This window comes from Rattus norvegicus, chromosome 5, assembly GCF_036323735.1.
Source record: "Rattus norvegicus strain BN/NHsdMcwi chromosome 5, GRCr8, whole genome shotgun sequence".
Lineage (NCBI taxonomy): Eukaryota > Metazoa > Chordata > Mammalia > Rodentia > Muridae > Rattus > Rattus norvegicus.
In genome coordinates, this window is record NC_086023.1 from 26,728,962 (window position 1) to 26,754,319 (window position 25,358).

The window sequence follows — 25,358 nt, forward strand, 5'->3', positions numbered from 1 at the left end:
TTAACAAACTGGTTTCCAGTTTGAAAGGCCCCGTTAAATGCAGCCTGGTGCTTGGTTGGCAATTTGTTCTCTGTTAAATTGTTGTACAGTGTTTTATACAACGTCTGTAGAAAAGAGCTGCCTACAGTAACGGAGCAGAGGGAGTATCCACTCCATGAATATAGACGAGGAGAAGTTGCTTTTGACCCGCTGCCATGCACAGACTACTTTTTCTTAGCAGCCAGAGTGAATGCTTTGTGGCTTGAGGGACTCTGCTCGTCTCCATAATTAACCACACAATCAGGAAGTCATAAGCACAGCCCTTCCTTTGCCTTTGTGTAGTATGAGGGTTTTTTTTTTTTTTTTCTTCTTCTTCTTCTTTTTAGTAATTTTTCCCCACTGCTAACTTGGGACCACGCGGTTTAGGTTGAAATTTTTTTTTTTTTTTTCCCGGAGCTGGGGACCGAACCCAGGGCCTTGCGCTTCCTAGGCAAGCGCTCTACCACTGAGCTAAATCCCCAACCTGGACCACGCGGTTTAAAGGGAGCACCTTCCCACTTGCTTTCGCAGCACAGGTTGGAAGGTTTTCCATGTGGATCGATTGATGCCACTTTCTCCTTTTCAGGAATCTGTTGATGCAGAAGGCCCAGTGGTGGAGAAGATTATGAGCAGTCGCTTAGTGAAAAAGCAGGTGAGTGCCACGTGCAGACCTGGGGATCCGCGTGAGGTGACCTTCCAGGCTGTTGGCTGCACACTGCCCTTTTAGGATTCCGCTATAGAGCTGGGTATGGTGCTTGGTACAGGAGGATCAGAAGTTCGAGGCCAGCTTCTTCTTCTACATGTGACCATTTCTCAAAAAAAGCAACAACAAAAAGAGAAAAGAAAAGAAAGAAAAGAGAAGGAAAGCCAAAATGATTACGTTATCATAAGATGAAACTTCTGGTGATATTTCTGATTCCCTCTGATATACTAACCCAATATAAGTTAGGGGATGGGTGACTACTCTGGAATGAAACCAGGACTTCATTAAGCAATGACATTAAGATGTATCAGCCTGTGCACAACCCTATTTGGAGAAGGCAAGAAACCCGAAAGACTCCAAAGCACTGTTTAAGACGTACAGAGATACAAACTGCCTTCTTCATAAAAAACTTCATAAAAAGACCTTTCTGGGGGCTCCCCATAGAACTGCCCTCAGCAAGGTCTGCCTGCCACTTATCAGGCCGCTCACAACTTTTTGCATATATAGCTTAATGTGTGGAGAGTAGCTTTACTCCCGCTACAGAGTTGATATTGATAAGCGGAAGTGCCTGCCAGTAGGAGCAAGTAAGCTAGTGGCCGAGGGACATTAGAAAGAAGAACTCTGGTATTTTCTCTAACCACTGGAAATTCTCTACTCCACGTTGGCTGCCTTTGTGCCCAAACTTGAGAATGCTGAGCTTGTGACTCTGGAAAGTAGGTATCTCGGATTTAGGTCAGCCAGTCGAGCCCGAATAGTTCTGTTGTAAAATACATACAAGGTATAGTTTCCCAGTGGCCAAGAGAGTCGTGGGACGTAGGTACTATTCTAAAGCTTATCAACTATCAGTTGAGGGAAAATACAGACAGTCAGACAAAAGCACCACTACCGGCAGCAAAGCACTGGCAAGCACAGGCACTTAACACAAGTACTTCTGTTAATGCATCGTCTATTGGGGCTAAAGAGCAGTCAAGAGCACTTCCTGCTTCCAGAAGACCTGAGTTCCATTTCCAGCATCCTTTCTAAATGTTTCAAAACTCCAACTCCAAGTGATCCAATGCCCTCTTCCGACCTGCAGTCACACACGGGCACACACCTTGACACGTGCGTAAAAAGAAAACTCGTGTTTCTTAAACTAAGAGCTCATCGAGATACCATTGCACCAGCAGTAGGCTTGTGCGTACCTCTCGCTAAGGTTTGCTTTTTTTCTTACATATTCAGGATTTGCACATGCATCAGCTCATACACCACATGCTCCTATAAAAACTATCCAGAGCAAAAGTCAGGGAACTTCAAATCGAGCTCGAAGGTGGGGCATGTAGGGAGCAGTTGGTGACTAGATTTGTAGCTTCATGCCCTGATGGGTTAAATGATAAAAACCAAGCCAGGTTTGTCACCGGTTGAAACAGGCATGTGTACCGCTTAACTCATTCGGAAGGGTGCCTTTTTCCTAATGACCCTAGAACTGTTAGTTTGCGTGTATAGATATATGGTAATATAGTTGATGTGCTTCTGAGAGTGGTCCCTTACCGGATTGAAGTGACTCGAGGAAAACAGCATGTTGCTGGGATGGGGTGCACTAACTTCTGTTGAACCGATGGTCCTTCAGCAGACACACTTAGGTTTAGAGCCGAAATTATAATTAGCTTTATTATCCATAGCTAGTGAGATTATTTATACTCGGTGAGGAGATGGCTTTTCTTTCTGTTTTGCCTGCTTCGGAGAACTTGGTACCCATGGATTAGGAACGGATGCCACCACCACCATCTATGAACAGCGCCGTGTGGCTTGCTATCGGGCTGCTGCAGTTGTATATGAGGGCGGAGCGTTTATTGCAGCGGCTCCCAACCTTCCTAACTCTGTGACCCTTTAACGCGGTCTCACTGTTACTTCATAACTGTAACCTCGCTACTATTATGAATTACAGTGTAAATATCTGAGGAGCAGGATGCCTGATGCGTGACCCATGGGAAAAGGTTGTTCAGCCCTCAAAGGAGTCATGACCCACGGGTTGAGAACCGCTGATTTATTGGCTTGGTGAATCTGGGAATGGAGAAGATTGGTGGGAAAAGTTCTCTGAAGACAGGAACTGCCTGAGAGTAGAGAGCCCACATCTGCTCATCCATCAGCAGATACCGAGCGAGCATTAAAGCCACTAACTTTTAAACTGCCCGTGCTTTCAGTCCTCCTTGCTGTCAGTTATCAGTTTTAAAAATTGATAACAATGGCACGTGGACAATATTGCACGTGGAAACAAAAAGAAATTTGAGATTTTGCTTCCTATTACCATGAATAATTTAAGAAATGTCTGTGAAAAGAGAGCTGTTCTCGATAATCTCTCTCTCTCTCTCTCTCTCTCACACATGCACACATGCATTTGTTTCTGTCTGTGTCTCTCTGTGTGTCTGTCTGTCTGTCAGTACCGTGGAAACCGGCTGTGAGCTCTCAGGCTTGTCCTGAGTGTGCTAACATAGTAGGAGCTCAGTGTGTTCCCAAGTCAGTCACCTCCATTCCCTCAACACCACAAGGCTGGGGATCCATTGTAATGGAGTTCTGCGAACTCAGACGGTTCCCTGGGAGAGCCTCCCTCAGCTTAGCACACCACGACAATTTAAATATCGTCCTAAACACAAGTTAATATCCCCAAGATACCCCAGGGGAGGGGTCTTGTATATGCACGTTGAGTTATGTCTGAATGTGTGCGTAGACCTTTAGAGGGCATAGGTGTTTTGTTTCTCATATTTAGTTACACACTTTCTACATGCCATCTGTCTGTAGAAAATAGTAAGTCCTTTTTGGATCATAAGGGCAGAAGTATCTTAGAGGCAGATGCTGGATAAACTATATTCCATCTCCTAAAATATTTCTTTAACTTATTTAATATGATATGTCTTCTCCATAAGAAGTCACTTTAACTTCCAGGATAATCGGGCCAAACAATAAAAAAAGAGTAGAATGTTTTATAAAATTGAAGTCTTAACCATATTCCCTCGAACATACACATTTTCTCACAAAGTAGACCGTGACTCTCAGTCTCTGTTGGAGTGTGAGCTATATTAAACCAAAAGCAACTTAGTATTTTTTGTCTGGATACTTTTCCAGTTTTTGTTCATTATTGTATAGTTTTGAGTAGGGAGCCGTCTAATTTAGAAAGGCTGTCCCTTCTTTTGAGAGTGCAGGTTATCATGTGCTGGTGGCCGTTCCCGGCCGCGTTAGAGAGGTAGGCTCCTTGCCTGATGTAAAGTTCTTGGTCACATGAGCAGTGAGACAAATGTGTCCATACATCCAAACGTCAAGTTTCGTGTAACCTGTAAGGATTCCTTATACTCACAAGGAATGGAAGGAATACCCATTTTTCAGATGTCTACCGGACACATTAAAGTACTCAGAGCTCTGTCAGGTTAAACAGTAGCTGGCCAAGGAGTGACGTCAGTGTGGTGTGTACGTATGTGCTTGTGTGGAACTGTAAGTCACCGCCCATCATTGTTCATTGAGTCTGCAGAGTGTGGTAGTTTCCGCACACTGGTGGTGGCAGTGTCAGGTGTTGGAGGACGGACAAAGGAGAGGTCTTTAGTGAGTTACTGAAGAGAGTCGTGACTCCAGATCCTATCAGTATAGCATGTACATATTTATGTGAAATGTGTTCTCAGCTGTACCTGAAGCTCTGCAGCAAGACGTGGCCATGTTACATGTATGGCCAGTTAGACAGAAGACAGTGTTTTGTTTACCTGGGGACGTTTAGAAGGCACAGGTCCCACGGCGGTTCTTTACCAGTTCCAGGTGCTGCTAACCAGAGTCCCTGAGCCCATTTGCTTCTCCCAGACAGTTCTGGATCCTCTTGCCGGGAGGTTTCGGCAGGTTCCTCTGGGAGAGGTGATGAGGACAAGAGAGTAGCTCTTACTGTGTTGGAGACAGATAGCTTTCAGGGAGCAGAACGGAGCTAGAATGCAAGCAGGTTCTACTGCTGAAGGTTCGGGTCTGCGTGCTTTGCTGCCAAAATCATGGGATGCTGAGCCCATTAAGGACAAGGCAGAGGGCTGGAGAGATGGCTCAGTGGTTAAGAGCACTGACTGTTCTTCCACAGGTCCTGAGTTCAATTCCCAGCTACCACATGGTGGCTCACAACCATCTGTAATGGGATCTGATGCCCTCTTCTGGTGTGTCTGAAGACAGTGACAGTGTGCTCACATACATGAAATAAATAAATAAATCTTAAAAAAAAAAAAAAAGAGCAAGGCAGAAAGGACAGCATAGAAGGGAAGACAGGAAATGACATCACATAGATGATGGTTTGTTTGATTCCACCCAGAAGGAGTGTCGTTTTTTTCAAAAATTCACAAATATGGATTGCACCCCAGGTTTGTAAGAGCATGGTTACTTGAGATCCACTTTGAGTTGACTTTTAGGACATGCCGTAAGGCCTCCCGCTCTGACTCATTGTCTGCTTTCATCGTTAGTTTTCTACTGGAGTCTCGAATTCTGTATAAACGCAAAACACCTTGAACAGGAGTGGGATGAGCTAGCAGGGTTAGAAATGGGGCGTCGGGTCCTAGATGGGTCTTCACTTGAAGCAAAGAGAGCAGTGAAGTGACCTGGGTTTTTGTGCTGCCTCTTGTGGTGTAAGCAGTCATTTCCTTTCACTTTGGAGAAATAAAAGCTGAATTGGTTTAAAACGCTGTGTTGTGGTTAGGACCTTTCATAAGGCCACTGGGATAAAAACAAGATGTTGTAGGTGTTGGCCACATTCTAGAATGTCTAGGCTTCTCCTCGGTGGTAAGCAGTGTAAAATGCAGGTTTAATTGAAACTGATAAAAAAGATTTGCAGAAATTCTAAACAGATTGTAGTCTGTAACTGTGGTCTGAGTATTATATACGGAGGCCAGCCCGAGAGCTCTTGTAAGACATGTGCCCCCTGTCATCCTGGCCCCGACCACATTCTTACACTACCCTCATTTTCTTCAAAGATCTGTGAGGCCACACAGCACCCATGAGTGAGCCTCCAGGCAGGCTGGCGGGCTCTCGTAAAGCATAAAAGAACTTCCTGAAACGCGGATAAAGGATGTTTATGATTTACGTCTTTGCTTTATCTGCTCAAACACTTGTTAAGAAACTGACATATCGTGAATCGTTTCACGCCCTAAGAGCAAAATCAAAAAAGGAGAGAGAGAGAGAGAGAGAGAGAGAGAGAGAGAGAGAGAGAGAGAGATATTACTAAACCATAACGTCGATGCTGACTTCCATACCCTCTGGAAGCAGTCTGACCACCGAAAGCTCTTGACTTGGCGGACGTGCATCGCAATTTCAACCTGCCTAAATGTGGGATCGGAAGTGTTAATTTTATTTGGCTGCTGCTGTGCGTGAAACATCTTGTCTGAGAGGCTTTAATTGTTCCACTGAGTAAAACTCAAAACTATGACTAGTGATGCCCAGAATCCCACCGTAAGAACAAGGTTTCCTTTTATATGGTTTCTTGTTTAGAGTTATTAACTATATGGAGAAATAAATGTCTTTTAAATATTTTAAAACATTACAGAACCCACAATGTAAAGTTGCCACGAGGCAGCCAAAAATAATACATATGGCATTCAGGAGAGCAGTTGCTAATTGGCTGCTGCCTGAGAAAATGGTACACTTGGCGTCTACTTAACACTGCGGGTTTGGCAGAAAGCCAGGTTTGGGGTCAGGTTGTTGTGAATGAAGCTGCATGTGGTTAGGGAGGAGTTAAAATGATTCATGCCGTACAATCAGAAACACGTTGAGTAGAGCAGCGTGCATGTGCCTGAGTACGTCAGTCCCCATAGCACAGACTGCTAAGGCTTCTTCCTATGCGCTCAACCTTCCAGGAAGGCCACCGCGGGCACCGTGTCCCCATGTGGGAGTGTGCGGCTGCTTTTGAAATCTTCAGTGTATGATTTTTAAAGTGTGTTCCCCAATCTTCTTTTGTTGCAGAAGGAATCTGGCGAGGAAGTAGAAGTTGAGGAATTTTATGTGAAATACAAAAACTTGTAAGTAAACTGTTCCTCTTTTCAATGGGGAAGGGTATGCCTGGGCTACAGGACTTTTGAAGGATTGCGAACATGAAGAATTCTGTCTGGTCTCTTCGGTACCTCAGAAAGGCAGTTTCCTCCTAACTTTGTTATTTGTGGTATCTCGCAGTCTTTTTTCTAGAAAATATTTAATGTGTAAAAGTAGACTAACTTTCCTACTTAACCAAGAAGGCCTTTGTAGACAGAAAGAAGCATCAGATGTGATAATAGAGAAATAAAGTAAAAGTGGTCTGCCCCCAAATAGCAGCTCTTGCTCTCCACAGTTGTTCCTCTCCTGAGCTGAGATGAGAGCTCTGTACTCCACAGAAGTCCGTTGGCCCAGGACACCCTCAGGCTCCAATGCAAGCTCCAACTTCATGTGGATTGCTTTCCAACGTTGGTTTGGTTTAGTTTAGTTTAGTTTAGTTTTGCTTTAATCTGAACACAGCCGCCTTGAGCTGCATTGTATAGGATCTGTATAGGCCAGCCATCATCATGGTTTTCAGGATTGGTTATTACCCTCCTGAAGAAGACCAAGGCTCTTCCTAACCAGACAGACAGCTAAGGACAGACACCTTCATTGATCACAGATCACTTTTCTCTGCTTTGCTCTTTTGAAGACACACCCTAAAGCCTGGGTGAATCAGTCCTGGGTTTCTAAGGAGGGTTTTAGGAGTGGCTGTGAAAACAGCCTAAGAGCGTACATTGCCCTAGGAAACTGTGACCACTGGGTGCCATGCTTCTCTACTTTTGTCCCTTTGGTCTGCCATGTGTAAATACAGGGTCACTCTTTGGAGGAGGTAAGCAAAACATCAAGGAAAAAGATGAAGGTGTCTCTCAGTCTCATTGTGAGAGTCAGTAAAAAAACTGAAGTCAGCAGCATAAAGTAAAATGGGTAATAACTGTTGCCTGCCGTCAGCCGTGTGTCCCCATGGTGAGCTTATGTCTATGCAGATTGTTCATATGAGGTGATTTCCTATGGGGGAATCCTTAAGGAGAGAAACCGAAGCGGGTAACCTAAATGAGCTGCAGGGGGAATTCCCTTGAGTCAGATGGAGGACTGAGGGTAAGAGTTGATTGACACATAATTGCACCAATAGACGACAGACATCGGAGACAGAGTGGGTGGGACCCAAGTGTCACCATCCATTCCCTTGTGGGAAGCTCCAAAGGCAGAAGAGTTATCAAATAGGCAACAAGTTTAAGGCGGGGACTAAGCTGGCTTCCTATGCACTATTATGGAGATGAAAGGGGAATTAAACTTTCGATAAGATTTTTATTAACTTGTTTTGATGCTAATTCAGATTTGTAGGAAAGTTGTAAAAACAGTAGGAAGGATTTTGTGTGTGTGTGTGTGTGTGTGTGTGTGTGTGTGTGTGTGTGTGTGTGTGTGGTTAATCTGTATCTGAAATACTTTGAGATTGTTAAATATGGCGATGTTTGCTAAATCAGCTGGTTTCACCCCTTCCAGGTGGAACATTTGGGCTTTTAACATAAGGATGGCCTTTATTCTCTCTGCCCTGGCTAATTCATAGCCAGGGTGGTTCATTTTCTTGAGATTTGAATTCTTCACTCTGGTAGAAGTATTTATTTTGCTCACGTCACTCCAGATGTGCCTGGTAGGGGTCCCTTTGAGCCGGCTCTGTCTTTTCCCTCGTTGCTTTGGGAGCTTCAATGCCAGAGAGTGCTTGCAGCTCATCCCGTCTCCGCAGGCTGCAGCCGTAGAATCAGTTTCGGTGTTTTCATTAGATGGAGACTGTAGGAGCCAAATGTGGGCCGTGAGCTTGCTCATTGCTGCCGAGAAGCCCCTGTGTGTAGTCGGTGTTGCTAGGATCGTGTACACACCTGCAAACCACATGCACACGTGATCTTCAGACACATGGACCTGTTCGTTACACATATGTGCTTACCCCTACCTATGCACCCACCCACGTAACCACAGAACAGTGCCTTCAGTTGATAATTCCAGCACCACCCAGCACTCCCACGGGGTACCCTCTGCCCTTTCTCTTTTCAAGGGTAGCTGTTCCCCTCTTCAATGATAAGAAGCTTGGCTCTTATGCCTCTGTGTGTGTTTGTTTGCCAACCTTAAAATATACAGGAAAGGAGTTAAGACTTCCTAGATGAGCCTTTAGTGGTGCATGCGTCTTTAATCCCGGCCCTCGGGAGGAGGCAGAGGCAGACAGATCTCTCTGAGTTGGTCTACAGAGTAAGTTCCAGGACCACAAGACTACACAGAGAAACCCCCGATCAAAAACCAAAACAAAACAAAACAAAATGAAAAGAGAATTGCTAGCTGAGTTTTTTGTTTTCGTTCCTTTGTTTAGAATGTTCTATACTAAGTTTCTCAGATACAGGCAAAATACCTTCCTCAAAGTTACCTTAGTTCCTAAGTCCCCATCACATAACTATTTACTCCATTCACCGTTGAGTTGACCAGTCCCAGTTTGTGATTTAATTGTATCTTACACATCTCTTTTGTATTGTTAAGTTGGTGGAAACACTACCGTTAGTGAGAAGTCAGAGCTATATACAAAGATTAGTCAGATGAGAAGCTTTCCTTCTGCTCTAACCTACCATTTAATGCTGCCGCTCCTTTGACACGAGCAGCAGGTATATAGGTAGGTGTGTGCACACATAGGTTCACATGCATTTCCCTGTCTTAAAAGGCTGTATAACATTGATATACCTTTTGATTTTTTTCCCTCCTTCAGTCCCAGCCTGGACACCACTACATGAGTCTTTGTGAGGGGGTGTGTTTATATTTTTTACAGCTACGTAGTATTCCACAGCGTGATTGTAGTACACCTCTACAGTATCCCATGTTTGTGACTTCGTAAATAACTTCTCGAATTTTGTAGTGATAGACAGGGCCACAGTGATTTTTTTTCTCATGCATACCTATATATTTTCAATTTGTTGGATATTTACCATCAGGGTGAATTCCTCAAAAACGGGATTGCTATATGAAGGCATAAAAATACACGTGGCTTTAACAAAATCTTGTAAATCCTCATCTGTTTGTTTGTTTTGTGTGCATACATGTGAGGGTACATGCATGTATGCCACTGCACATCGTGAGGACCAGAGTCAGTGGGAACCAAGGACCAAGCTCAGCTGTCTGGGGTTGCAGGAAGCACCTTATCCCTGAGCCATTATACTAGCCCCGTGTGTGTAGTGTTGAGAGATGTGCCAAGCTCCTGCGTGCAGAGGTGTCCTCAGCCTTCCCAGCATGCTGGGCTGCCTTCTTGATCTCCCTGACACTTAGTTAACCTTTGATCTTACGAACACCATTTTGTAAGGTGTGCCACTTCCCTGTGTATGCGTCTTGCACATGTTCCTATCATTCATGTCTTAGTTTGTGAGCTCTTTAGACTCGAGGGCTATCAGGCCTCTCTTTGGGCCCAAAACCTCCGGGGAGCTTGCAGTCCCGTTGTCTTCTAACCTGCCATGCTTATCACAGTTTAAATTTAAAGGTGAGATGGCTCAGTCACACGCAAACCTGACAACCTGAGTTTAAACCCCAGATCCCGCAAGAATGACAGGAAAATCAACACCAGAAAGTTGGTTCTTACCAACAATGGTGTCTGACTGCCACATTTGCATCTCCTGACCCCTACCTCAATAAATTTAAGAGTTCTGCAGTTAGACGTATCAGTCTTTCGTCGGCTCTGGCTTTCCAGTCATTCTTCCCTATCCTGCTCTAAAGATAGAATTAGCCCACACTCTCCTCTAAGGCACGATGTGTCTGGTGATCACACTTGTCAACGACAGAGACCCGGTCTGAGAAACGCACCATCCTTTAATTCCCTCACTGTGTGGATGTCATAGCATGTCCTTAAATAGACCCAGCCAGCGCAGGTCAGTCCGTCAGTCACAAGGCAGGGTAAAGATGAGCTGTCTAACCATGCTGCCGCTGTACCACGGCTTGCGAGTAGAAGTTCACTCTAAATAATGAAGAGGATTAGACACTAAATGCGCAGCCAGGAACGCAGTTGTCGTCGGCATGAGTATTACCGTATTTAACCGCATGTGCCACACTTTCGTGCACTTGGTAGCGCAGTAAGCTTCTACTTGTTCCCACAGACACATGGGTAACTTGCTGTTCTGTAGCGTTACAGTATTTCTATCACCCAACCGTATCTTATAAGATTATGGGATCACCATCTGCCTTGCTTGTGGTCTGTCATCGATCACATGACCAAGGTTAAGTCTGCCTTTTCCACAGTTACTTGAGATATACCCCTGTGCAATATATCTGTTTGTATGTATGCATCCTCTTTCTTTCTCTCCCGTTTGTGTGTACATGTGTTTGCATGTATGCATGTACATGTTGGTACATGCATATGGAGGCATTGGGAGTCTCTTCGATCGTGTCTTACTATATCCATTGAGTCAGGGTCTCAACTGAACCCAGCGCTCACCAATATGGCTTTCTAGCTGTCCGTAGCAGACAAGGCTTTGTCTTGTGAGCACTGGAGTGATTTATAGGCTTCCATGCCCGCCTGGTGTTTATGCGGTTTTTAGAGAGCCAAATTCCTGATGAGACTCATGTCTTAGGGTTTAGTTAATAACTTAGTTATGATGTGGGAGAAGTGAGCCTGCACTGGGGGCAGGGACTACAGCAGAAGCCATGGAGGAATTGTTTCTCTGCTTGCTCCCCAGGGCTTACTCAGCCTGCTTTCTAATACGACTGAGCACCACCATCCCACTGTGAGCTGGGCCCTTCCACATCAGCCATGAGTCTAGAAAATCACCACAGACTCTCTGAGAGGCAAGCTGATGGAGACATTTTCTGAAGTGAGGTTTCTCATCCCAGACAACTCTAGCTTCTGGGAAGTTGTCAAACAGAAACACCATCGAAACAGCCCCACAATAGACCCCGTTCTTAACTTGATATACAAACACATCGCTTATTAAATCCCAACCTTTCCCTTCTCGCTCATCCCTGAGATCGCATACTGATATTGATATTCCAGTACTAAACATTATAAAGCTCCACAGTGTACATTAAAAGTTTTGTCTTTAGAATGTCCAGTCCCTTAGAGGTAAAAGCCTCTGTAAATGTCCATTGTCTTTAAAATACTCCAAACGCTCTTAATGGTTGACTCTGTAAGATAGAAACAGTAAGTTATATAGTTATTTTTAAAAAGGAAGACAGGGCACAGTTATAATCAGATCAAAGCAAAACTGAAGTCCAGCAGGGCAATAAATTCAGTATCTTACATGTGGGATTCGCTCTAGGCCAGCTTCCTAGCGCATTCCCTTAATACAGCTCCTCATTCTGTGGTGACCCCCAACCATAAAATTAATTCTGTTGCCATCATAACTATAACTTTGCTACTGTTATAAATTATAATGTAAATATCTGATAGGAGAATGGTCTTAGGCGACCCTTGTGAAAGGGTCATTTGACCCCCAATGGGTCGTAACCCACAGGTCAAGAACCACTGCTTGATGATCTTCTGAACTCCCTAGGGGCTAAGCAGCTCTACCTCCGACTGTGCCGTCTACAGTACACCCAGCTGTTGTCATAGTCCCCATACCTGGTTCCACTCCATACCTGTTGCTGTCCTTGGTAGCCAGTCCATGGTACCCACATCTCCAAAACACTAAGATCTGTGACATGACTGTGCCACTCTTTTACCAATAGCTTTTCTTAGGCTCTCTTCAAGGACTCTGACCTGCCACGTGGCGCCAAAGCCTCCGCTTTACTCCATGACCCCTTCAGTTCTGTGGCTTCTTCTGCTGTTGACTGCACCTCCACTCATGTCCTTTTCCGGCTGCCCACGGCACTCAGCCATTCCCACGACCCCTTCATGCTTTCTGAACTAGTGTCACATGTGAGACTCTTACGCACAGACATCACGTCTAGCCTCGGCGCCCTCTGGACTGTGCAGCGCCTGCCTGCCGACCTTGAGGAAGCACTTGCCAGGAGGCTTCGCCTCAGTCATGCTGGGCTCTTCCTTATCACAGCCATTTCTTCAGCCCCAACTGACCAGAACCACAGATTCTTCCTTCAAATACTGAACAGTGCAATAATGTTTCAGGGACTCTCAAACTGCCCTCTGAAACCTCACAAGCCAGGCCTCCACCGTCTGCATAGCTCTCAACACTCTATCTGCCAAGCTCCCATAGAACAGCCCAGTGAACTCTTGAACTCTTGAGCACCCAGTGGTTTTTTTCCTTCCCAGAATGCACCTGTTACCACACTCCTCCTCCAAACCACATGAGCAGGTCTGTCACAGCATGCCCCACAGCTTAGTACCAATATCTGTTTTAGTTAAGGTTTTCGTTGCTATGGTATAATACTGTAACCAAAAAGCAACTTAGCAAAATGTTTATTTGCCTTACGTATACCAAATCATAGTCCACTGAGAGGAGCAGAGGCTGTGGAGGGGTGCTGCTTACTGTTTTGCTCCTCATGGCCTGCTCAGCCTGCTTTCTTACAGCACCCAGGACCACCAAACCATAGATGGCATCGCCCAAAGGATAATCTTTTGGGAGTATTTTCTTAGCTGAGATTCCCTCTTCCCAAATGATTGTGTTAAGTTGATGAAAACCAAAACAAACAAAAGCAGAAACAGCTTGCGTGTCGAGTCAACGCACTAATCAGACGAGTGTTGAGGGCCGGGAAGACGCTCCTGTGATCAGTTTCTCTCCTCGTGTCTCAGCAGCCTGGGAACTGTCTAGTGTCCTTTAATATCTGGTATGTTTCCTAGATGCTCCCTGTTTGTAATGTTTTTGTGGGTCTTGTTGCATATTTATTTTTATACAAGCAGTCTTGTGTGAACTTACCTAATCCCACGAGAATGCTTACTCTACACTGAATTACACTTGCGGATTTATATTGTAGAATATCGATGGTAATATACAGAAAGCTGACAGTCCTTTTAGTGGGTTCAGCCTTTTTAAGAGCGCGTAAACATCTCATGGTGGACATTGGTACAGTTTGTGTTAAATATACAGCTAAATCCCTTGTCTTTGTTGCTGTTTTGAAAGTTTTGAGCAAGTGTAATACCCTCTCATTGGCTGTTTTTGTGAATGATGTCTACTTATTAATGTCCATGTGCCAATTTTATTTTCTTTTACATTACTGAATTGCTTTATTACTTAAATCAGTTTTCTGAACTGTTAGTGGGTTTTTTTGTACATAATCATGTAGTCTGCAGATAGAGATGGTTCATTTAACAGCATTCGTGGCTACATCAGATATGATACTGCTAAATAGTAGACATCCATGCCTTCCGTACCCCTGATCTTTGTGGAAAAGTCTCTGTTGAGTCTCTTGTCTGATAAGACCTGGCTTTATGGCTAAAGCCTAGACAGTCAATTATGTTAATGAAATAACAATCAGTTCCAGTATCCTGAATTTTAAAACAGCTGCTGTAAGTGTTAGATTTTGTTAAAGCAAGGTTCAGCACCAATAGGAGTAATTGTGTGATTTTTTTTTTCTTAGACAAATATCAACACTGTATACTTTAAAATAGACTTTCTAACACTAAGCCAACCGTGTCGTTACTGTAGTAAATCTGACTTTCTTGGTTTTTTTTTTTCTTCCTCTCTTCTCCCCATCTGGGGGTTCAGGAGGCTGTCTGTCTATCTGCTTACCAGTCTGTCTGTCAGATGACAGCTTGTAAGAGTTGGTTCTTCCCTCTCACGATGGGGATTGAACTCAGGTCACTGGACTTGGTGGTGAGCGTCTTTTTCCACTAAGCCCTCTCTCTTGCTGGCTCATCTGCTGTCTTCTTAAATCAGTATGGGAAATTTGCTAGCATTTTACTTCGAATGTAGAAATGATCTAATTAATTTCCCCTTTGTACCATCTTTTTCATCATTACATATAAATATTATTAAAGTTATGTCTCGAAAAGAAATTTTGCTTTTCCGATGGTTTTTGTAAGGCTTCCTTAAGGTTATTTAACAGTGCGTCTTTCTCACAGTTGATCCGTCCATTTAACAGTGCGTCTTTCTCACAGTTGATCCGTCCATTTAACAGTGCGTCTTTCTCACAGTTGATCCGTCCGTGAGCATTTGCCTCTTGCTTTCAGTACTAGCTAGTCTGTGAGAGAGAGTTCTACTTTGTTGCCTTAATGAACAAGAGACAATATGCAGCCTTTGACTCTGTTTCCTTTCCTACTCCTCCCCTCCAGGAGTTATCGGTATCAAGGGAAACCTTGGAGTCTCTGACCGAAAACGTCAGATTGCAGGTGGCAGAGCAGGGCCAGCCTGTGCTAGCCCAAGTGCTTGTATCCAGCTTGGAGCCTTTCTAGTGGCTCCATATGTCTTTGTCCCCTTCTCAAGGCAAAAAACGTTAACTACCGTGGTGGTGTTCTCTGTCAGCTACCTAGAAAGTTGGCAAGAGTAGGTCACTTGATGTTTTCTGATTGTGGTTGTAGCGCTAGTTAATTACTTACTAGAAATCCGTCCACGTTGGAAGCAGACAGTACAGTAGTTGTTACCTTACTACTCATGATAATTATCTGCATGTTTTCATGCACATTCTGTTTGTTTTCTGAGTGTGTGTTGGGAGTTATACGAATCCCTACTTATATAAGGCTTTCCTGTTTAAAATACTCTTCTCTTTCACTTTAGTGTTTCATCAGCCCTACATCTGAAAATACATATTAGGACACAGATATCAATAGAAAAGGGTTTCCGAGATATTTTGCTACTCTGTAGCAGTGTCTTGATGCTAGAAGAGTTGTTTCTTCCAGTCTCAGTGATGACGGAGCCGGAAGCCAGAACCTTGCACATGCTTGCAACACGGTCTGCTACTGAGCTCCATCCTGCCCCTTAGTTTTCTGAAGATAGGGTTTTCTATGTCTTGAACACTGATCTTGAACATACTCTCGTCTCGCCTCTGCCTCCCAGGGGCAACGATTTCAGGCCTGGACCCCAGAGCTTAGCATCAGCTTTTTCATGCCATCACCAGAAAGAAAAACAAGGCGATGGTAGCTATTGGGGCAGTGATGGGCAGATGGGACAACACAGTACCAAACTATCAAATAGCCCAAAGCAGCACATTGTGGAAGGCATCAAAGAGCAAGTGTTGTGCTTGTAAGTCAGGTAGAAGCAGAAGGGAGGGTTCAGAGGATGTTCAGGTGAAGGAAGGTAAAGAAACGTATTAAGCAACATTGTTGCAAGCTTTTAGAAGAACACAAGCTAATAACACAGGAATGATGGTGGAGGGGCCTGGGCTGGAACCAGAGCTGCACCTTGGCTCCGGTGGCTAATGGTAAGGGCCTGTGCATAGGCCCTGTGTGAGTTAGGGACGCACTACTCCCCTTATCCCCAAAGGAATTGGGGCTTTAAACTTAAATCCTTTTAATTTGATAAAACTCCTTTATTTCTCAAAGTTAAAAGGCTCAAAACATTTCATAATTAAGGCCACCGTTTAGTACTCATTGTTTGATACTGACATGTGGTCTGTTAACCTAGGAAAACAACTTGTTATTGGGCTCTTTTCTGTTCGATTGTTTGATTTTAATCTTTTAAGTTTTTTTGGTTTTGGTTTCTAATGGGCAGTGGATAAAGCCTAAAGCAGTTTTTCAGTTCTATTACATTATTGATTTTCAATTATTTTCAAATGTTAGTGACTATATTGGGTCATGCTTGGCACCATCGTTATCATTAAGTAGAGGTGTGTGTCTCTGTGTGTGTGTGTCTGTGTCTGTGTGTCTCTGTGTATGTATGTGTGTGTGTGTTGTGTCTGTCTGCGTGTGTCAGCGTCTGTGAGTGTGTGAGTATGTGTGTGAGTGTGTGTGTGTGTCTGCGTGTGTGTATGTGACTGTGTGTCTGTGTGTGTGTCCCTGTGTGTATGTGTGTTGAATGTGTGTATGTTAGTGTGTGTGTCTGTGTGTGTGTCCCTGTGTGTGTGTATGTGTGTTGAATGTGTGTATGTTAGTGTGTGTGTCTGTGTGTGTGTCTGTGTGTGTGTCTGTGTGTATGTGTGTCTGTGTGTGTGAGTGTGTGTGAGTGAGTGATCTTTTTGATGATTTTTTTTTTAGTAAGACATAAATGAGATGACTTCTCTCTGAATGTTCAAGAGCACTCTTTTCCTGTTCCAGCTCCTATCTTCATTGTCAATGGGCATCAGTAGAAGATCTGGAAAAAGACAAGAGGATTCAGCAAAAGATAAAACGGTTTAAATCAAAACAGGGCCAGAGCAAATTCCTTTCAGAGGTATGAAATAACCTGGTTAGTTTTTGAATTTTGAAATGTTTTCTTTATTAAATATCCCAATGTTTGAATTTTTGGACCAGAAACTGTCCCAAAGACTGGTTTGGTACTGTTACTTGCATATTGGTTAACTGTTATCATTAAAATTTGTAAACAGGAAGTTTCTCATTCTTCCTGTTGTCTTCGTCTAGAAAATGCTGGCTCTTATGACATGTGGTGTTGGTGTGATGGTGTGATTAATATTGTACAGTGAGCGTGCAGCTGAGAAATGGACAAAGCAGACAGAGGTCTGCTGAGAACAGGTCAAAGGCTTCCGTTTATGCTGATGGGGACCAATGGCGGTCGCTCAAGTTTGTGCCTCTTACCGGGGGTCACCAAACAGATGCTGTGCAGCACTGCATAGAGGGTAGGCAGTGTCCCCTACCCTGGTTCTCTTTGTTCTAGGTTATCAGATATAGATAGACAGAGATATCTGATCTCCTTGGAGGAGAGGACCAGCTCCCGACACGATCAGTTATGTGTCAAAGGATGCTTGCACCAGTGCGTAGCTGGCTCTCTGGACTCGAGGTCACCAACTTTGAAAGAGATTACTTGATGGTTTCTTAGCTGTTCTCCTGAAGGAGTTAGCCAGGTGTTTTGTGTTGCTCAAGTGTGAGACTCTGAGTTCGGTCCTTCCACATCGACAGGGGCAAAAGGCAAAAAGTAAATAAAGAGTAAATAACTGGATATAAGCTGCAAAGGATAGGGCTGTGAATGCTGACTACTGGACAGCTGCCTTTCATGTTTGCGTTTTGTGGAGATGAGGAAGATGAGATGGGTAAGGATTTTGATGCCATGGGAGCCCACAAGAGTCTTACTTGGGTCGAGTGTGTGCTTTTCTGGAGCCTGTCTTCAGGGTAGCTGCAGGGCGCCTGGGGCGTCTGGCGCTGTTTTCTCTGGTCTCACCCTCCTGCTGTTTGATCCTGGGAGGCTCGGGTTCCTGGGTGCAGCTCAGTTCTCCCACCTACGAGACCATTAGAATGGTTTTTCTTTGAAAGACTGTCCTGGAAAACAAAGCAGTGCCTTTCTACTTCTTGTCCCCCTCTTTATGAAAGTTAAGCTGAAATGTTGAGACCCTGGGTGAACAGTATCACTAGAGAGAGGGGCCATATGTCCTGTTGACCTTTTTGTGAGGTTCAGCAGGAGGAACAAGGGGAAGTTCAGTGTGAGCTTTTCCCATCCTTAAATCACGGTCCTGTTTGTTAAGTTCGCTTGGACTCTGGCTCCTGTAGTCACACATTCTTTAGGGAATTGTGCCTGGCCCTCATATTCAGCCTATTTCTCTGAACCTGTTGTCCGCATATGTCACTTGTACCCAGGATGCATCCTGGTAAAATGGCAGCTTAGAAACCTTAGTTCTATCCTGCGTGAGAGTTAGTAGAAAAAAATACAGCCTGTCCACCCCTTCTTTTACATACACACAGACCCTTCAGTGATCATGGCTTCACACTTTCCCTGACTCTGTTCCTTTAGGATGTCTGGCTATGACTGCTTTTGCAGTCTTCGCTGAAGCTTTGGCCTCCTGACTCTCCTGAACTGACAGTCTATTTAGAAAAAACATTTAGGCCAGGAAGTCTATCATATGCTTGATGGCATAGAGCTCTCCCTCATTGGAAAGGGATGTGGGAGAGAATAAGTTGGGTATTGAAGCTCGTGTTGAAAAGGAAGTGGTCTTTCAAAGAGCCTGTGGCATCCAAGGGTAGTTCGTGGAGTATTTTACTGCGCGCGTTGTATATAAATAATTGTACACGCTATTGACCGAAACCCAGATGCTTTGAGAAAGCTAACTTCATCGGAACGTTAACGCTTTAAATCAAATGACCACTAGTGTATTCTTTTTCTTACTGCTCACCTCTCTGGAAAAACCCTGGCTTTCCAACATGCTCACAGTCAAATGTGAAACCCGCTGATTTCAGGGTTAGTGGCAGCAGAGCCACATTTTTGTGTCTGCGTTGTTTGGTTCCTAATCCACAGTCCAAAGCACCCAGGTTGGACATTTTAAGTGGGTCCAGTAGCCAGAGTGGCAAAGAATGAGGCATAACTGACTAAGCCACCTTTTGCATGTGAGCATTGCAAAGGGTTACTAAGCTAATCTGCAAGCACATGTAACCATGCGTCTCTGTTTCTGACTCAGGTCAGAATTTTCACAGACGTGGGCTTCTTAGAGCAAGACATGGCCTATAGCTTCCATGGCCACAATCCATTCTTTCACCTGAACCGTATCCCGTTCTCGAATTCTTTCCAAACAAGTAGTATTACTTTGCTTCTGTAAATACTGCTAGCATATTAGTTAAACTAGTTAAGTAACTCTGTTTAAGGTTACTTTGGATTCTTTTCCCCAAACACTCAGTATCCAGCACAAATAAGTTATTGGAATGTTTAGGGATAGCGGGAGATTGTTGTTCTAAATGAGGTAGGAATATCGATTGGCAAGGCTTTCCAACATGCTCACAGTCAAATGTGAAACCCGCTGATTTCAGGGTTAGTGGCTTCTGCTAACATTCTGTACGTGGTGCCTGACAGCGTTCTTAGATGCGCTCGCACATCCTGTGTGTGGCTCTGACTCTTCACCGCAGACTGTCCTTTTGAGAATGCTAAATGTATTGCATGCCATAAGCCTTTTGGATTGCCCATTAGTGAATTGTAATTTCACACTTCATTTGAAATATTCTTAAACATTCCCTCACAGTAGAAGGTTTCACACAGTAATTAAAATACTCAGTTAACAAAGTCTGAGAAGTTTGATTTCCTCACGGGGAGTGATTCTGTTAAATTGTAGCATTTCAATTAATATAATAGAAGATGTCAAATATAAATTTTGTGTTGCTGTGGCCCAAAATATTATTGCCTAGTGCAAAGTGAACTACTACGTCTCTGAAGAAATGAATGCATGAGCGTTTAAGCCTTTTTCCTCTTTGGAACAGATTGAGGATGATCTTTTCAATCCAGATTATGTGGAAGTTGACCGGATAATGGACTTTGCACGGAGCACAGATGACCGGGGCGAGGTAACAGAGATCATTTGTGTTACCCAGGGGGGCTCAGGCAACTCACATGTGTTGACAGAAAGGACAAAATCAAGGCCTGAACCTGGTCAGAGTCTCCATTTTGGCCTGTATTTAACTGAAATTTAATGATTTGTAATTAGTTTTGTGAGTTAATAGGGCTAGTTTTTATGTTCAATCTGAATGGTTTCACTTTTAACCGGTTTTCAATCTGAACGACGTTAAAATGTCATAATTCTATCCTGGTCAGTAAGGACCTCAAAAGATTTTGTGTACATGTGTTATGGAGCACAGAGTTTCCCTGTGGAATTGATAGCACACCTGTGGTGGAAGAGAGTTAGTATTCATTGGCACTGGACAGCCTTGGTACAGCTGGTGCCCTTCAGTTCGTGAGGTGCCTTGAGGGTAGCACAAAGAACTTCTTTTTGAGACCCCCAGACCTGGCTGCCTCGTGTTGCTTTATAAACCTCCTAGACTATAAAAGAATCTGATAGGGAAGTAAGGATGGGGACTGAGCTTGTCCCCATCACTGTGCACCTCTCCGCCATGAGCTCTGGCCTTCCCAGCCTCTCTGTGGAACTGAGCTGTCTGTGTAAGTGCTAAGCTCTTGCTTGGCTTGGGAAAGCCTCCAAACTCTAAACTCTGTGTAATAATGAATCTTGCAGCATTTCAAAGACCGTGTCTGTGACGCCCTCCACACCTTTGTCTTGCTCAGTTGTTCTTAAAGACACTGTCCCATTGCATATTTACATCATCAGCAGATAATTTGGGCGAGTCAGTGTGCCTTGTTCTGTGAACTGAAGATCAACAGAACCAAGCCTTCTCTAACAGGAGACTTCCCACTGACTCAGATCGCCCTGCAGTCTTCTGAGACTCATAGCCTCCATTTTAATGTGACCGAATTCAAGCAGTATCACTTTTCCCCTGAAGACAAAGTAGATTTGTGTGTTCTTTCATTCTGTAAGCAACTGTTCAGTTACATAAACAAATGTGCTAGATGGCTTACTATAATAAATCCAAATCGTGTAATTGATGAATAATTAGATTACATAAAAATTAGACATTGATTGGGCTTTTTTGGTATTCCTTAGCTATGCCTTGATATTTGGTCATGAACTACTGATTCAGATAAAAAGCCAATTTTTTTTTTCCATTGATAACCACCAATGCACTTTCCAATGTACGCTAGAGGCTGCTTTCAGTGCTTATCGTTTTAAAGTGTGGGCAGTTCAGTCTCCCCAGTGCTGGGGGGTTGTCTCGATCAGGGAAGCAGAGCTCATGTCTTTTCCTTAACATATAATATTTATTTGGTCAATGACTTCAGTTCTGATTTGTTTGAACCTGGCGCAGCCCGTGACTCACTATCTGGTAAAGTGGTGCTCACTCCCTTATGAAGACAGCACATGGGAGCTGAGGCAGGACCTAGATCAAGCAAAGATCGAAGAGTTCGAAAAGCTCATGTCCAGGGAGCCGGAGACCGAGCGCGTGGTGAGGACTGGCTCCTGGGGAGGGGCTTAATTTGGGCGTCCCACAGTGGCGTAGCCACCGAGAAACCATTAATGGGACTTACTCTATTTAACAGGAGCGACCTCCTGCTGATGACTGGAAGAAATCGGAGAGTTCCAGGGAGTACAAAAACAATAACAAACTCAGGGAATACCAGTTGGAGGGAGTAAACTGGCTACTTTTCAATTGGTACAACATGTATGTAAACGCATTTCCTTTTGCTTTCAATCAATGCTGTAACTCAGATCCTTTGCAGTGTGGGGAGTATTAATTTTAATGCTGTGGTACGTTTTTGAAACTCAACCATTGGAATATACTTAATTTATTTACCAAGTAAATTAATGCAGAGATGGGCAGATCCATGTAGAAACAATATTTGTTTGTTAGAGGATTTTCTCTGACCATATATTTCGCTGAACTAAGAAAACAGCTGAGGCATAGGTATGGGGTAATGCGTCTGCGGAGTGTATATCCTGTGGAGAGAGAGTAGCAGCTAATAATCACGAAGTTTTCCTGTCTTTTTTCTTCCCTAAAGGCGAAACTGCATTTTAGCAGATGAAATGGGTTTGGGAAAAACCATCCAGTCCATTACATTTCTCTATGAGATATATTTGAAAGGAATCCATGGCCCTTTTTTAGTCATTGCCCCGTTGTCCACGATCCCCAACTGGGAAAGGGAATTCCGAACCTGGACGGAGTTGAACGTGGTTGTGTATCACGGGAGCCAAGCTAGTCGTCGGACCATTCAGTTGTATGAAATGTACTTCAAAGATCCCCAGGTAAAATGTCGTATATGTTTTAGAGGGTTGAAGACTCAGATCTCTGTGATTTGGGAATGGAAGCCTTGAGTTTGCTAACTCGAGAAACTTGCTGCAGATTTCTTATCTGTTTTTAGCATTTGTCATTCTGATTGTTTAATTATAAGGAATAATTTTACTTAACGTTTGGTGACCACAAAACTCTATGACACATTAATAACTTAGTTCTATTTTGTATGCCCAAGACAATACCAAACCAAAAAAAAAGACCAGAGGGAACATTTTATTGTACTATGACCAGAAGCAAAAAAATAGCAAGTCTTATAAAAATTAGAGTATGCCAAAAAAGAGGGGTTTAGTACTTTGCTCTTGTAATTGTTCTGATTTTGTCTTGTCGTAGTTAACTGCTTGTAATCACTGCCTAATATTAGCAATAAAGCATTGTGCATGCATGACAGGGGATGGCGTGTGCTAAAATGTGGGTAATCTTTAAGTGGTAGATGTCCAATAGTTGGAAATAAGGCAGCTTTATATACAAAGACTCTTTACATACAAAGTGTGACCTATAGTTAAAAGGAAAAAAAAGAATACTGTTTTTATCTTTAGATATAAGAAATTATAAGGTTCATCCTCTTTGGATTTTTTTTTTCTTTTAATTTCAAAAATGTTAGTATTTTACAAGAAATGTTAATAAAACACAGTAAAAATTAAGTTACAGAAACTTAAAAATAAAAAAAATTAAAGTCACCTTAGCGCTCAACTTCCTTTTAGGCTCTGTGGGCTGCGACTAGACTGGAGGACTTAAAGACACTTTTCTACACGTGATCTCTAAGAAAATTTGACCCTAAATTTTTCTAGCATTCTCCAGTCTCTTTTTAAAAGGAAATATCATAAATTCTTATTTTAACCGAAACAGCTGTAACTTGAAAACAGCGCCACCTAAAATGCAGAGGTCTCCAAAGGGTTAAATACATACATGTCAGCAGCTTTTATTTAATGCTCAAACGTATGAACACAGCCAGTCCTGTGAAACGACTCTGGTGTCTTGTGCTCCCGTAGGGTCGAGTGATAAAGGGGTCCTATAAGTTCCACGCCATCATCACTACGTTCGAGATGATTCTGACCGACTGTCCCGAGCTGCGCAATATCCCCTGGCGCTGCGTGGTCATCGATGAAGCACACAGGCTGAAGAACAGGAACTGCAAGCTTCTGGAGGGACTGAAGATGATGGACTTGGTTAGTGACCCGGGAAGGGCACCGCACACCCCGTCGGCCCCCTTAGACTAAGCTGTTCAGAAGTCACTGCTGCCTCCCTGACCGCTGTCTGCTGGTATCTCAGCGGAGCGTGGTCATGATAATTTGACCGACGTCAATTTCAAATATTTGCCGTGTCATTAACTGTCGGGCCAGCACTGCCTCAGTGAGGGCAGCCCGGCCACCTTTCCCAGCATGTGGTTTTGCTCCGGTGGGGCCAGTCGTAGGTGTACACTGTCCGTTAGTTGACCAGGATGTCTGTTCAGTTTCTACGGCTGCTGCGAAGTTTGTGGTATTGGAGGCCTCACATTCGTTCCAGGGTTTTAGATAATCATGATTATCTTATTTTCCCAAAGAAATAGCCATGCCTTCCTACTTTGGCATTGGAAAATTTCTCTTTTCCGTAGGAATAATTGCCGGTAACAAGTTTTAAGCATATCAGGAATTAGTTATTTGTCGTGCCTGCTGCTATGTGTACGATCCTCTGATAGAAGTTGCTACAAGCTCTGCTGTCCTTGATTTCCCTCTCACTCCATAGTTTTCAAGACAGTTTGGCCATTTGTTCGTCCCTCCCCCCAACATTTATCTACTTGCGTGTTGAGGTTGCACACGTACCATCGTGTAATTGTGGAAGTGAGGGGACAGAGTGGTTCTCTGCGCCATGTGAGTTCCCGCAACTGAACTCAGTGCTTTTGTCTGCTGAGCCTGCTCCCCAGCCCAGCCTCTCACTTTTACTGTACATTTGAAAAAGAAAGTCGCTACCATGCAGGCAGAATGAATTGGCAGAGTAGAGGAGCTTCTGTAGATTGATAAGATCTCTTGTTATTGAGAGTGGGTGATGGGAAGGAACCTGTGTGTTCAGGGCTGTATTCGTTTTTCTAAAGACCGGGCCTACTGAAAAGAACTTCAGAGCTCTCTGTCACAGCTTTTGCAAGGGGGTTGGACCATCCAGCCATTCTTTCAATTACAAACAAGCGAAATCTAGTTTTGCTGAAGGGAAAGAAGATTGACTGATTTTTTTTTTCCTACTTAGGGTAGCCATTCCCATTTTTCTATCAAGTAAACAGCTTGTTAACAAGGTCCTAGATCTTTTGGAAAGCAGCTCACCAGATCTGATAGCCAGTCTGTTGTAATGAGCATTTAAGAGAAGCAGAGAAAGTCTTTGGAGCAGGGATCTCCCCGGGTGATGGTCCAGCAGCGCAGGGAAGTGATCCTCTCTTTGCAGGTAAACACAGATGTTCAGGACATGTGTAACGATCTTCAGAGCGGAGGTGTGCCTTCACGGTCACCCACTAAGAGACAGTTGTATGTCTGTTTCTGAAGGCTTAAAGTCATGTGACTGAGGTTGTCTTAAGTTGTGATCTATTATTAGCTCCTATGTCTCAAAATAGTAGATTCTCATTGTATAGCACCCTTTTGTTGGTGAGAGAAATGTATTTACTTCTCTCAACATCAAGGAATTTACTTGCTTTTGAGATGCTATAGAAATTAATGTTTTGTTAATGGATTAGAATATGGCACGGAAATAACTTTTCTGTTACATATCACAATATTTATTTACTTTTTTACGCATAATGGCACATAGAGGAAATAATAAATGTTTTCCTCACTGAGCTTGACAGGGAGGCTGAGGCTGCCCCTCACAGTGGGAGACCAGTCATTGGGGGTCCTGACTGTCACAGCCATTATTCCTGTAGCGTGTTTTTAGACGATGCACTGGAAATCTACAGTGACCTATCTCAGAAGAGATGTGTTTGAAGCAGAAGACATTATTGTTGTTCAAAGTCAAAATGTGCTTGTATTGATGCAGCTGAGAATAGCCGACTGGTGCTTGATCCTAACTTCAGCATCGTTTGAACCTGTGCTCTTG

At 43.7% G+C, this 25,358-nt stretch overlaps 1 protein-coding gene across 4 annotated transcripts in view; it reads left to right on the plus strand.

Annotated features, from left to right (window-relative positions):
- The window catches only part of Chd7 (chromodomain helicase DNA binding protein 7), a 183,492-nt gene that overhangs the window by 119,717 nt on the left and 38,417 nt on the right, over positions 1-25,358 (plus strand). For all 4 annotated transcript variants that reach the window (XM_006237848.5, NM_001107906.3, XM_039109764.2 and 1 more), the window contains 8 exon segments: positions 605-670; positions 6,668-6,723; positions 16,815-16,929; positions 19,890-19,973; positions 21,321-21,458; positions 21,553-21,674; positions 22,012-22,255; positions 23,294-23,470. In XM_006237848.5, the coding sequence (XP_006237910.1) occupies positions 605-670; positions 6,668-6,723; positions 16,815-16,929; positions 19,890-19,973; positions 21,321-21,458; positions 21,553-21,674; positions 22,012-22,255; positions 23,294-23,470 (1,002 nt within the window).